General features: G+C 37.3%; 1 protein-coding gene across 1 annotated transcript in view; it reads right to left on the bottom strand.

The window, feature by feature from the left end:
* HELZ2 (helicase with zinc finger 2) overlaps positions 1-15416 on the bottom strand; it is a 1911095-nt gene that overhangs the window by 25565 nt on the left and 1870114 nt on the right. The window contains exon 19 of the mRNA XM_044089861.1: positions 15025-15177. Within this exon, the coding sequence (XP_043945796.1) occupies positions 15071-15177 (107 nt within the window). The 3' untranslated portion in view covers positions 15025-15070. The remainder of the gene's footprint in view (positions 1-15024; positions 15178-15416) is intronic.

The following is a 15416-nucleotide window of genomic DNA, read 5'->3' on the forward strand; positions in this document are numbered from 1 at the left end:
TAAATTACAGACACTGACAGCACAGAGTTGCTAGCTGTTATGAGAGTAGGTAAGGATGTGTTTGGTAAAGATAGATACTCTACTCATGCTCTTGTAAGTGCTGTCCAAGTGAATACATTAAAGTCAGGTACTGCAGATTTAGTGACTGAAATGTATTGCATTGGTCATGACTCAGAACTAGCTAGCAGGTTGGAAGAATAGTGTTTCATGAAAGCAAGAAGTTGCTCTAACTTGTTGAATATGTTTCTCATACTGATGTTAAAGAGCTTGAGGCTTATGGGAGATCTGGAGATTATTAAGGAGAAGACGGTTTTAGAAGTGATGTGAGTAGAACCTATCGTGGAGTGATCACCTTGGGAAAGCTGAAAGGCCATAATTTGTATGAACTTCTTTTGAGATAAGTACTTGCATGATAAAGACAGAAGCTAAAAGACTATCCCTTATATCATTGTAATTGGAAGGCATTTCCCTCATTAGTAAGTGTGAATACATTTAAAATGGTGACAAAAAGAACTGCGTGATGAGCAGAAGAAGCAACACTGCCTTATGGGTAAGAAGATCTGCAGATGCAATACAACCTTTGCCTTTTCAGGCCTATTTTGAAATGCACAATGAGGAGAAAATATCTATTTAAGTAATCAAGGGAAGCAGGACAAATTCTCATTACTGCTGTTTTATTACAACTAGTGGCTGCCCCACAGGACAGAAAATTTGACCCATGAAATTGCTGATGAATAGACAGATGAAAAATAATGTAAGATGATATGAAGTGTGAGAATTGAGAGAAGCAGATCAAGTCAAGATAGGACAAAGGATCTGGAAGAGTTGTCCTGCTTCTTATTCATATGGAAGTTTTATACAGGTGCAAAATGAGTCATGTGATGGAGCTGAGCAGCTTGGGAGCCAGCAGTAAAATAAAGTGAAGTGAATAAATGAATGAGGCACAGGCACCTTCCAGGACCACTTTATTGTTGTAAAAAAACTGAGCAGCCAAGCGCTTTCGTCTTCTTCTCAAGACTTCTTCAGAACTGCTTTACACATCAAACACAACTATTAAATACTCGCATCATAACTTCATGTATTGAAAACAGCGAATAAAACATTGACACTACTTAAGTAGAAAACTAATGATTTTTAAAAAGACATATAACCATTTTCACATAAGCCAACATTAGTTAACTATGACTAAAATTCCTATTAATACATTAACCCTCAAGGCTTTTTAACTTTAAAATAGGAATTAATGAGCAAGACACATTTAAACCAGGGAGTTCAAGGGCATTACATCTCAAAATTCAGACTAACTCCTTTTTACTTAAATGTTTTACTTAAATGTTCATCTATAAGGTCGAGGTGGTGCAGCGGTTAGTGTTGTCGCCTCACAGCAAGAAGTTCTCCCGTTCGATTCTCAGCCGGAGAACCTTCTGTGTGGAGTCTGAATGTCCTCCCCATGGTCAAGTGACGTCTAAAGACATGCAGGTAGGTGTGTGCGTGAATGGGTGCGCCTTCTTTGAAGGCTGGGCATCGGGCTGGCAACCCGGCACCATAAAAATCCATTGCCAATCATTAGTGGACTGGAGTTCCGCTGCGGTGACCCCTAACGGGAAAAGCAGAAAGACTGTTCAGCTATAAAAAAATCCTTTGGGATCATTTTCAACATAATCCAACACTACAAACTTGAACTTATGTTCTGGTGCTTTTGAAATGTGTCTGTATAAGACATTCGAGACTTTTGCTTTGGCAACTTCATTCATATGTTCATAAATTCTGTCTTTTAACTTATGACAGGTTTTGCCTGTATAGAATGCACTGCAACACTGACACAAAGCCACATATACCACTCCCTTGGAATCACAATTAAAATGTTTTTTTAACAAACAAATTCTTATTATTAATTCTGAAGGACTCACACACTAAAATGTGATGACATTGATTACAGTGGTTAACATTTGAACATGCCCTTAGGCCTAATTTCACTTTTTCCATTCAAATTAATTTCTAATAAGTTCTTAAAAAATCTCCCTTTCCTAAACACAACTCTTAGCTTATTCCCAAAATTCTTATTACATCCACCAATACTTAAAATAACCGGCCAAATTTTTGATAACACCCACTATATGGCATGTGTTAATTGAATAAGTTACAATTAAAGAGTATTCAAATTGACTTGAATTACCCTTTGTACTCATGATGTTAGTAGCTGACATGCTAGTCTCAGCCCCATAACATCACTACCAGGCATTGGTAACAATGGCATAAAAATCCCCCTACATCTTTTATCACACACCTCATCTTTCACTGAATTCAATAAATCAGATGGGAAACCACGTTTCAGAAACATATCAATCAATTTATCAACCTCAAGATGAAATCTGATATCACTTGAGATCATATGAGATAATCTGACTAGATGGCCTTTAACCACAGCTCTTTTTTGAAAGGTTGGGTGCCAGCTGTCAAAATGGAGATATGAATTAGAAAAGGTACCCTTCTGATAAATGTTGGAAGGAAAAACACTCATTTTTATAATATTTGGTAAGCAAAATATCCAAATAGGCCAACCCATCTTTATCCATCTAATAAGAAAATTTTAAAAAAGAAGTACTCTGATTGATAAAATCCAAAACTCGTTCAATTTGGCCTCTGTATCAACCCACACTAGAAAAATATCATCCAAATATCTAGTGTAGAAACTCCAACTACTAAATGCACTGTTAAAGACAAAATTCTTCTCCCAGTATGCCATAACTTGGTTGGCAAAACTGGGGGCACATGATACCCCTATTGCCACACCACTGAGTTGCTTAAACAGCTGCCCATCAAAGTAAGGGAAATTATTCACCAAAACCGTCTCCATCAATGTTACTACTATCCAATGTAAAAATAAGGAGGCACCAGACCAAGGCAGGTACAGATAAAGTTTAATCCACAAACAAGATACAGACAATGGTGAGCGCTTTCGTAGCCAGAGCTACTTCATCAGACAGTTGAAAATCATTGCTCATTCATATTTAAAAGTTACCAGCAACAAATCAGAGTTAAATTTCAATTAAAACAATACAAAGCTGCTAAGCTATTAATTAAAAATAATATAATAATCATGCTTAAAATACCAAATCTAGTCTATAGTTCTAGAATAAACCTATAAAATGTACTTAAAATCACATTTAAAATTTTATCTGCGTAGTGGTTTATGAATAAGTACAGGTTTAATAGAAACTTTGTCATTTAGGCCCCTGCCTATATTAGCCCGCATTCTAATGATCCATTCAAGTTCCTTATTGTCTACCAGGTTCTTTATAGGACCACCTCTACATCCCATTTTGACTTTCTCTACTACCATAAATTTAAAGGTGTGTGTCATATCTGATGCCATCACATGTTTTGCTAGGGCATTAGTCTCTGCCCTCCTGTAAATATCATAGACATGCTCCCTGATCCTATCACGCGAAACCTTCGTGTAGTCATACCTATATAAAATAAACAACATACATTACAGTGAGCTAAATATACGATATTTGTGGTGTTACAGTTAGCTGATAGTTTAAAATAAACAGTCTTCCTTGTATCTGGGTGTTCAAAGTATCCTCTCCCATCAATATATGTACAATAGTTGTAAGAGTTACATGGAAAGGTTCCATGATTGTGTGTTGTACATTCAATATTCAACTCATGGCCATATCTAGGTCCACATAAAAGCCTCTTAATGGATTTCTTGTTTTTATATGCATATCTGGGATTATCTCCTACTAACGTTTTAACCCTGTCATCTGATCGAAGTATATTCCAATTTCTGGAATAAATCTCCTGCAACATCCTAATGTTACTTGCAAATGTAACTGAAATCCTCATGGGAATTGTTCATGTAGTTTTTTGTTCAAGTACCTGATTTCTGACTAGAGAAATAAGGTTTCCCTGTACTATTCCTAATGGATTGTATATTGGATATAACGCATTTAATTTCCTTGTTCCTATACCCTCTCTCATGAAATCTCCCTTCTAGTTGATGCAATTCACTTACAAATTTCTCATCTTTAGCTGTTAACCTAGATGTCCTTAGTACTTGCCCTTTTATCACATTCCTAAGCACATGCTGGGGGTATATACTCTGTCTGTGTACATAAGTGTTTCTATAACATTCTTTATGAAAAATCTCAGTATAGAATTCACCTGTGTTAGCTCTAGTAATACTGACATCTAAATATTCAACACATTTATTTGAACTATGAGCTGTAAACCTCAGAAAATGTGTGCTATCATTTATATCCCTCAGGTAGTGTTGTAGTGCTGATGCTCCTCTTCCCATAATAGGAAGAGGTCATCTACAAACCTTCGATAAAAAATTATTTTCTTAGACCATATTCCAGCGAGAATATTTAGTGATTCCCATTTAGCCATAACCAGGTTAGCGTAGCTGTTGGCACAAGAAGTGCATAGCTACACCACCTTTTTTTTTGTTGTTTTTTCTTCTTTATAATGTTACTACTATATTAATTTCATTAGTTTCTAGTAAGCCAACATCAAACAGAATGTTATCTAACCAATCTAACCCCTCATTGTGCGGAATGACAAAATATAAAATTTGCACGTCAATAGTCACCAGTAAACAGTCTTTGGAGAACTCAAGTTTTGCAATTCTTGACAAAAAGTCCCATGAGTCCCTATAAACCTGTTTAATTTGATTAACTGACTGTTTTAATTGACTATCAACAAATTTTGCTATATAAAAAGTTTTACTTTTTCCAGCATCCACTATATTATTATTATATTATGGATGTCTTTATGTAGTTTCAGAATTCCAAAAATGCCTGCCACTACAGGGTTATTATTACAGAGATAAATATACACATCCCAAGTAATTTGGCCCTGTATAATCATATCATACAGGCAGGCATCAATCTTAGAGTAAGCAATGTTAAGTTAATTTCTAGAAATTTGACCATAGGTATCAGTAAACAATAATTCATAGATCCCATTGTTATAATCTTCTAGATCCATAATAACAATCCCCTGCCCTTATCTGGCTTCATTACCCTAATATTTTTATTCTTACACAATTCTCTGAAAAGTTGTTCTTCTTTCTTAGTGAGATTAATAACATCCGTATTTTTAATGTCCTTACAGATCCTACATATATGTCTTTCACATAATTTCTCAAATAAAAGAAGCCAGTTATTAAGTGGTGAGTTGAAAGTACTAGCTTTTCTAAGACTTGCAACTTTACTGGAAGTCTGATCAGATTCAAACCATAATGTGAAATTTAATTTCCTCATATATAGCTTGAGGTCAATCAAAACTTCTGCTAAGTTCACATTTTTAGCAGGCACAAAGTTTAAACCTTTACATAAGGCATCAGCATACTCAAAAATGAACATTTGAATAGTTATAGATGGTAAAATCCTTATCCGAATTATGAATACAAATGGGTATCTTAATAGAATCATCTCCAACTGATTCATTTAACTCAAATTCAAAAGTAAAATCATGCATGTTGTTACCATCCATAATCACCTTTGTGCAAAAGTGTTCAATTTCATTATTAAAGAAAACAAGTACAAACATTTGCAGCATTTCCATCAACTGACTCACCAGTAGCACAATACATATAATTAACTACTATATTTCCGCTACTGAAAGACTGATCACAGTCACTAAAATCAATAATAATTCACTATTAGCACATTCACCAACTGTTAAAATAAGAAATGTCAGAAGGAAAAGTCTCATGAACATGGATGTCTTTATCACCAGTGTCCAAGAACTTATTAGAAATGAATCTGAATGGAAAAAGTGAAATTAGGCCTAAGGACATGTTCAGATGTAAGCACTGTAATTAATGTCATCACATTTTAGTGTGTGAGTCCTTCAGAATTAATAATAGGAAGTTGTTTGTTAAAAAAACATTTTAATTGTGATTCCAAGGGGATGGTATATATGGGGCTTTGTGTCAGTGCAGTAGTGCATTCTATACAGCCAAAACCTGTCGTAAGTTAAAAGACAGAATTTATGAACATATGAACGAAGTTGCCAAAGCAAAAATCTCGAATGCCTTATACAGACACATTTCAAAAGCTCCAGAACATAAGTTCAATTTTGTAGTGTTGGATTATGTTGAAAATGATCCCAAATGATTTTTTTATAGATAAACATTTAAATAAAAAGGAGTTAGTCTGGATTTTGAGATGTAATGCCCTTGAACCCCCTGGTTTAAATGAGTCTTGCTCATTAATTCCTATTTTAAAGTTAAAAGGCCTTGAGGGTTAATGTATTAATAGGAATTTTAGTCATAGTTAACTAATGCTGGTTTGTGTGAAAATGGTTATATGTCTTTTTAAAAAAATCATTAGTTTTCTACTTAACTAGTGTCAATGTTTTATTGGTTGTTTTTAATCACATGAAGTTATGATGTGAGTATTTAATAGTGGTGTTTGATGTGTAAAGCAGTTCTGAAGAAGCCTTGTGAAGAAGATGAACGTGCTTGACTGCTCAGTTTTGTACAGCAATAAAGTGGTCCTGGAAGGTGCCTGTGCCTCATCCAGTTGTTTTCTTGATTCTTGGGTTTCTTGGTTTGAAAGTGAAGGAAATACCAGCTCCTGTACCCACTACTCCTGACAGCTATGACTCATTAGACTTACCCATAACTTAATATGTTTAAGACAAAACAGATGGACTAAAAAAGGAAGAAGAAAATAGATTATTTTGTAGTAGAGGTTGCTTATACAGATAGAAGGAAAGCAAATACAATGGCAGCATTAAAGAGGAGGGAAGAATGAATTTGGGATAAAGTTGTGAGAAAGAGGGAAATATAAAATGAGGTAAGAGACAGACCTGCCCTGTGGCAAAAAGGGATGAAATCCTGACTGCAAGCTTGATAATCCATGTTCCATTAGGGTGATGGCACAGAAGGGGATGGGTCAGTGAGGATGGTACTAAGCAGCTATTGCTGGCTCACCTATCCTGGGTGGAGACAGTCGGCTGCAGTCTGTCATTTGTGGGGCACCATGAGTGAACATTAGGACTTGCATCCATATAGGATGGGTCTACTGAGCACACCCTACTCAGCAGTCATTGCACCAATTAAGGAAGATGTGTGGATACACACATACTCCCCATGAAAGGCAGCAAATAACAGAGCTTAACACTGCTGCCACAAGGGTAAGGACATATGGTGGATATGACGGAAGTCTATTGGGCCCTGCATACTGCCCCACTCACTACCACCCAACTTTCACCTCTCCATAGAAAGAATGGTCTGATTAAGCCCTTCAGCCAGGAAATTAATAGACTGCAGAGGTCTTGTCAAAGCTGGAAGGTGCTCATCTTCCATCTGAAAGAGGAATATGAGGGTCAGTGATGTGAAAGTAGGGGAACCATTTGGCAAAACCTAGGAGATGGGGAAAAATGAGATAAAAGATGAAATGTGTTTTGAAATAATTAGAAACAGAAGTGGGGAAAGAGAAGCCTAAATCAATTGTTTAAAATTATGGGTGCAGAACCCTACAATAATTGTACCTTCTTTTAAATTTTCTTTAAATGTGGATTTTGATCAACAGATATTTTCCTTCTGCATTGTTGTTGAGACTTTTTTCTATTTTTCTGACTCGACCCTTGCATGCAGTCAGTGAAGTCTAAAGGAGGGCTGTGCAATGGGCTGGCCATAGAAGACCCCTCCTCACTTTTGTAAGGGGCACTCTATCTAAGTAGCCCTGTCCTTACCGTTTAGTATGAATGGTGGTTTCCCCAGTCTCTGTCAGGTAAATCACAATACCTAGTGTGTCTTTGAGTGTGCTCAACACTACCTACCCCGTAGGAGAGATGAGCAGGACATAACCCTTCACTCATCCCCTAATCCTCCTTGTTGCCTAGGTCACAGTCAGGTCTCCTTCTGTCTGCAGCAAGGAGCCAGGATGATGAACATTTATTTAGTAAAACCTATGTTTGATGAATTTGCATCTGACTAAACAGTTTGCTGTATGTGTAGACATAGGATATCCAGCAGTACTACAAAGGAAGTCTCAACTTCAGGTTTCGTAGAATCTACATGCAAAGATATGCAGCTGCATGTCCTGCAAGCTTCAGCCAACATCTTTGGACACTGTAATGTATGTCCCATTAAATGACTTACTATAACCACCATCTATTCTTCTATGGTACTTTAAATGGTAATATTGCAATATATATATATATATATATATATATATATATATATGCAAATTAATGTGTTCTCTAAACTCACAGCATGACACTTAGCTTGTACTTCTGTTGGATACAGAGAAAACAAAACTGGATGAAACACTGCTCTCTGGGAAATCTTGTTGAAAACTCTTGCTTTACTGTATAAATGCTCTTCTCATTACAACCTTCTATATTCTTCCAGTGAACCACACATGCACCCAGTGTACCATTTGTTCATTGCCTTTTTTTCTTCTAATCAGTTTGCTGTGTGGCATATTAAAGGCCTAACTGCTAGCTACTGCAATATATGTGATACATAAACTCAGACAAGAAATTATAAAAAGAAACTCGAGACAAAAATTGCTAGGTAAATGCAGAGTTATCAGACTGAATGAAGAGAACAATTTAGGAAGAACATTAATATTATCAGTGTCAGGTGTCACCGCGCATGCGCACTAGTCCGGACTGCTGCTGAGACAGTCTGGAGCATGCGCAGATTGTCTCAGCAGCAGTCCTGATTGAGAAACATGGACAACAGAGCTCCCAGAAGTCTATGCAGTTTTAAACTGCATAGACTGTCCTGGGAACTCGCTGGGGAAATGCATCGGGGTCGGACTGCAACGTCAGCAGTCAGGGATTTAGGATCTCGTGACGGGCAGTGTCTGCATTGGAGTCTCATCGGGAGAAGATCTCGCGATGGGCAGGGTCGGATTTGCGCGGGTTTTTGGATAGGGATTGGATGTTGGACAGGATTTACGGTGATGTACTTTGGAGTTATGGACGGGATTTACGTTAGGTAAGTGTGTAGACAGGGATTTTGGTGTGTGTGTGTGTGTGTGTGTGTGTGTGTGTGTGTGTGTGTGTGTGTGTGTGTGTGTGTGTGAATGCCCCAGTTGCAATATACTGGTGGTTAGACTCATGGTGGTGTGGTAGGGAATACCACAGGCTTGAACCCTGTACCTTGTATGCAGGTGTTAAAGACCTTAATTCCCTACCCACCACCATTTGTAAAAATATTGCAGATTTTTGCCTCATATTTGATCTGATCTATTCCTCATAATATATGTGGTTTTTAAACATTGCCATTCTTGAAATTTGATGGTGCAGTGGTAGCATTGTTGCTTCACAGCTGCAGGTTCTTGGGTTTGATTCTTGGCTGGGGTGCCTTCTTTGTGGGGGGGGATCTGTATATTCTCCCTGTATTTGTGTGGGTTTGCTTTTGTGTCCTCCCATGTTACAAAGACATGTCTGCATTATTTCTTCCTGGGCCACTGCTGAGAATTGTTTTTTTTTTGTTCCAAGTCAGACTGTCCTGATTAACAAATTGGCAGGCATTTGAATTTCAGACTTCAGGTTTCTGAATGTTTACTTCCTTACATATTTGATGGTGCAGTGGCAGTATTGTTGCCTCACAGCTATAGGTTTTTCTGGTTTGATTCTTGGCTGGGGTGCCTTCTGTGTGGAGTCTGCATCTTATCCCTGTGTTTGTGTGGATTTGCTCTGGTGTCCTTACATATTTGATGGTGCAGTGGCAGTATTGTTGCCTCACAGCTATAGGTTTTCTGGTTTGATTCTTGGTTGGGGTGCCTTCTGTGTGGAGTCTGCATCTTATCCCTGTGTTTGTGTGGATTTGCCCTGTTGTCCTGCCATTTTACAAAGACATGTGTCTACAGTATTTCTCCCTGGGCCTCTGCTGAAAATTGTTTTTGTTCCGTCAGAAGTAAAATTGACAGGCATTTGAATTTCAGACTTCATATTCTTCAGAAAATACATAGTGAAACAACTTTTTATTCTAGCGATACATATATAGTAACACAACCTTTTATTATAGCAATTTTTTAAGTTTATAAGATGACTATTTGAAATTTGCCCTTATTTTTGGGACTGTAATACCCTGTTATTGGCTTTGTCCAGGTTTTTTGTGCTAAGGTTGACAGCTATGGCAAGAACTGAATTCACTGAATATGTTTGAGGGCTTTATTCCCTCATTACTGGGTTTATCCAGGTGTTTTGTTCTAAGAGGTTGACAGCTATGGTGAGAACTGAATTCATTAAATGATAGCCATTTAAGTTTCAGTCTTCCTCTCTTTCACAAAGCAGCTGATTTGGCATAGTGGTGTGTTGCTCTTGGCTGTTTTGCACAGGGACCTTGGCAGTAAAATGTACGGTGGTAACACAGCATTTTTCTTTCACAAAGCAGGTGATTTGGCATAGTGGTATGTTGTTCTGAATCTTTTGCACAGGGACCTTGGCAGTAAAATGTATGGTGGTAACACAGCATTTTATTCTAGTAGCTTTCCAAGATTATACAAGCAATGTTTAATGTGTCCCTGGTTTTTGCCCTTTTGACCCACCCCAATAAATTTGGCTTTTTCCAGACTTCTTGTGCTGCGAAGCTGAGATGCAGTTGAGTATTACGTAGACTTTACAAGGAGCTGACAGCTGCAGGGGAAGAAAAGTTTAGTGCTGATTATGCTAAGCTGGCTCACATTGCTAATAACACAACAGGTTGTGTACTTGCTTTTGATGCAGAAAGTTGTTGGTTCTACTCCCATAAGGGGTGAATGCTGCCGTACTGAAAGTTAAGATACTAACTATGAGCCTATCAGTTTGCCATCCATTTCCTATTGCAATATTACTAGCTTATTTTTAATGTAATTTAGGCAATTTATTCCTCAGGGGCATCAGCCACTTTATTTTTCGATGAAGCCATGAAATATAAAGGTGATTGCTAGCAGCAACCTCTTCATTACAGATTTATTTAACGTGGAATTATTTAGATGACTTTTTTACTACTTCAGAGATTGTGCATATTTACTGATAATGGTGGACTGTAGAATTGTGCACATTTACTGATAATAGTGGACTGTAGAAGTCTGAGTAGACTTTTATGATGGAAATGTTCTGAATTGGACAGTTTTGTTTCATTGTTTACTGGAAAAATGTTCAAAGCAATAGGAATGTGTATCAAAGAGCACATGTATGTTTCATATGCAAGGGGCCTATGATTTGAAAACAGCCCAGAATTAATTTTTATCTGCCACGGGTAAAATGTATTTTCTTTGAATGTGGGTTTTAATGCTGTTTCAATGAATGTAAGTTTCAAGGGCAGAGAAGTTTTAATGCCAGGTTTGTTTAGCAGATGTCTTAGTGTTTGTGCTGTAAAATACAAAATAAAACTTTCAAATGAAGTCCAACTCATCATAGAAGTAAAACAGTATGCACATTAGTGTTTATGGTAAATGGGGTGAAATAGCCAAGTAATGGTTCATTGGAATGGCTGCAGAGGCTCCATTCGACCATGATTTTGTCAGGGGGGAAGGGCAGCAAACTTAGACAGGCCCAGCTGAACTATACCTCCCAACTGTCCAGATTTTCAAAGAATGAATAGATTTTTGCTTCTTATTTTTGGTTTGTTCTTCATAAAAGTTGTTGTTTTCTGGCAAATCATTTAGGAATTAAGTCACTAAATAATGATACAGTGAGTTTCAGACATCATAACCTTCAGAAAAATGCATGTTAAAGTAAGAGCTGTTCTATCAACTGTCTCAATTTATACAAGAGCAATTTTTAGTACTTTTTATACGTTCCCCCAATATATTTGGCCTTGTTCAGATTTACTGCATTAACAGGTTGAGAGGTACATGCAAATAAATTGCTTTATAGAATTAGGCATAGCCAACCTCTCAACTGTCCCCAATTTTGGCTCAAAATGTTGCTCTTCCCCCTAATAATCCCTCTGCAAAATAGCAATTTTGGAAGAAAACATAGAGGGTTTACAATTAAGAAATAACTGTAATAATCAAAGTTATAGATTACTTGAAATGCATGTAGATTATTTTATTTTGTCAGCTGCTCAAGTTAGCAGTACTAATATTAAAGTGTCCCTTCTTTGACAGGTTCCCAGCTGTATTGTGTGGCTATTTTATATTTTTGCATCACATTTTTGGTCCATTTTTCATGAAATTGTGTTTTTTGGCAAATTAGTGACAAATCACTAAAGACTGAAGTTAGAAAATGACAGACATTTGAGTTTCAGATTTTATACCCTTCAGAAAATTCATACTAATGCAAGACCTATTCTATTATCTTTCTAAGTTTATTAGAGCAATATTTAAAAATTGTCCATATTTTTGGGCCTTTGTCCCACTTCTGTGTATGGCTTTGTCCAGATTTCTTGCTCTGAGGTTGAGAGGTATGACAAATGTGTCAGGGCCATCACAGTCAGCCAGAGACATTTCAAATTGTGACATACTTGTTGCACCCCACTCCCCCATGTAGTGACTCTGGATGTGTACAAGCAAGGCAAGGAGTAGTTATGCAGTGTAAATGTGCAGTGTGTCCCCCATCCAAGGTAGACACAAGTACTACAGTGGCTTTTCATCTGTCCTTGATTTTGCAGAACGGTCTGGTTTCTGTCATATTTTTGTACTGTTGATTTATGCTTATTACTCAGATTTATGCTTATTACTCAAAGTGCCTGTTGCTCTGTGTTTAAGTAGCAATGCTTTAATGACCATAAGGTAAGCTTGTCTGAGATCGTAAGATGCAAGTAAGCTTTAATAAGCATACTGTTAAAGAACTGCCAACATTGAAAGTCTTTCTGTTGTTGCCATGCAGAGAATACTTGACTAGATAATGTATAAGCCTTGGGTATTAAAGGACAGGATTCCATTATTTTAAAAAGCTCATTACACTTGTTGGAGACTTCCAGTCATCTCTACAGACTTTACCCGTAAACTAAACAGAATGCCAATCATGTGTGGTCCATTACCTGTACAGTAATCCTTTAAGCAATGTATCTTGAGCTTGTTTCTTGTTTGCTTTTCATTTTTTAATTTGATCATGTTTTCCCCATGAAACAAGTAGATAGTTGTCAGGCAGCAGGTCTTTTTTGGATAAGAAACATTTTTACAAGTGGGGGCATCACAGAGATTTCTACTTTCAGCATGTTACTTGGTACTTTAATAAAGCTGAATATAAACTATAATTAGAACTGCAGTGCAAGGAGAAGTGGTTTGAGTTGAGTGCTTCTGTTTTTTCTTATACTTGATTTTGACTGGCATTCCAGTAATGTATTTAAAAAGTAATTTATTTTTTCATGCCTCACAACCTTTTGTTTCCATCTAGATAATAAGTAAGCTGTCATGCAGCCAATGCATTGAAATATTTTTATTCTTCTACAGTTATTTTTGTCTTGATTGGACTCTCATAATGATGGTTTGCCACCCAGGGCAGCGTATTTAATTAAAGTTAGTTTTTGTGGTTTTGAGCATAGCTCCTCCCCTTTCTAGTTGGCCACACCCCTCCCCCTTGACCCCCACCCATTCAGCTGTCTCTTGCAGCCCCCCTTTGATTTGAATTCACCAGCCGCCACTGGTCACAACTAACATAAAATGTCTTCAATACATGGTGTAATAGTGATATTTTTTCTTGTTTTCTTACAGCATTTTACTATGACAAATGTGAATAGTGGCTGAACATTTTTTGAATACTTTTATGGACAGATTTTTGACTGTAACAACCTTTGGTACACAGAATAAGCTTTTTTACTTTCTTTGACTTAATAAGAGTTCTTACTGTAAACCCCATATACTGGAATCCAGTCTCAGAACTGGAGAGGGACTGAATGGCAAGAGATTTATGTTGTGAAACTGTGCTGGTCAGGACAATTCTCAGGCAAACAGCATCCCACCTTATTTTTCCATTACTTTTTCCACTGTGGTGTATTGGTTCCATGGCTCAGAAGGAGGAAGCCTGTCTCTGATCCAGAAAACCTTGGTTTGATTACTGAACTGACAGGTGCTGGAAAAGACATATAGGGAGGGACAGAAATGATTAGGAATTGTCTATTTACCTCTCTTTCTGGGATGAAAAGTTGGTTTGTATGTCATGAGGTGCACATTTCTGTTGACTGAAAGGATAGTCTTTTCTTGTAAGGGGGCATGGCTACTTGAGAGCACAGAAGTGAGCAACAGTCCCATATAAATACTCACTATACAATCACCGTCCGGGTGCTACCAGACATCTGTTTTGAAAAATGGAAGGACTCACAGAGAAACTCTTGCTCTGTTGGATGTCTGAATGTCAGTCATGCCATGGACTTAGAATAGTGGATCTGGTAGTCTGCAGGAGTGGGGGACTACAAAGAAGAGCATATAAATCTTTTCCTACATTGTAAGTAAGGTTCACAGTCCTGTAAATGCCTAGTCCTTTCCTAGGCCTACTGTTTCATACTGGAAAAGCCAAAGAAGTACTTCAGTCCATGAGAATTGAAGACATGCTAAACTTTATATAGCTTTGCCACAGGCCCACTCACTCAGCCAAGCAACTTTATAAGAATCCTAGGAGATACATTACCTGCAGCCTGATTTTTGCCATGTTTTAATTGATGCAAATATTTCATCACTTTGTTATTCACACTCCGCCAACCTTCGCAGACAGATGTTCTGTCCTCCTTTTCAATTGTTAATTTTAATGACAACATTCACTAACTAAATGCAACACCCTGCTCTCCTATGGTTCTTTTGGTTGTTTTACAGAAAGGCATGATGGCAAGCAGAGAACACTTCCCACAAAGAAAACTTCCAGCTCAGTCACACAGAACAGTTAATATCAGTGGGATTTTTTTCATTCATTCATTCATTCACTTATTTCCTTCATTCTGTTAACAAAGTAGGTCCCACTATGTAGGTCGGTGGCCATCTGTTCTTAGAGGAGACCAAAAATGATTTTAATTTTGTGAAAGGGAAGAATTCAGTGACATAGACATATAAGTTAAAAAGTTTCAGAAAAGTGTCATGAGAAGCTGCTGTGGTTTCTGTTTTAGTTATCTGCACTGAAACCCACCTCTGTGCTCTGACCTATCAGGCAGAGCTCCTCTTTACATGAAAAGCTACCTCCGTACTCCAATCTGAGAAGCTGGTACAAGGCACCTCTTAGATTCATAATGTCTTAGAAGTCTTTCCCACAAGCGACTGCAATTCAGAAGGTAACGATCACCTAAAAAAAGAAACAAACAAATAATAAATCATAAAACAATGTTAGTTTTGAGACGTTAAGTTTTGTTTGCAGACAGCACTAGAGGATGGTCTCAATTATTATGATATTATTTTGACCAATTTCTACAGCAGGATTAACCAAACCACTTAAACTCCGTAAAATGCCTAGAATGATTTATGGGTAACCATGTAAAATCTTAGGACCTGGTTTGTCGAGTTTTGTGATGTAGAGAACAAATA

The sequence above is a fragment of the Protopterus annectens genome, chromosome 12.part0, assembly GCF_019279795.1.
Source record: "Protopterus annectens isolate FY-2018-M chromosome 12.part0, PAN1.0, whole genome shotgun sequence".
Lineage (NCBI taxonomy): Eukaryota > Metazoa > Chordata > Ceratodontiformes > Protopteridae > Protopterus > Protopterus annectens.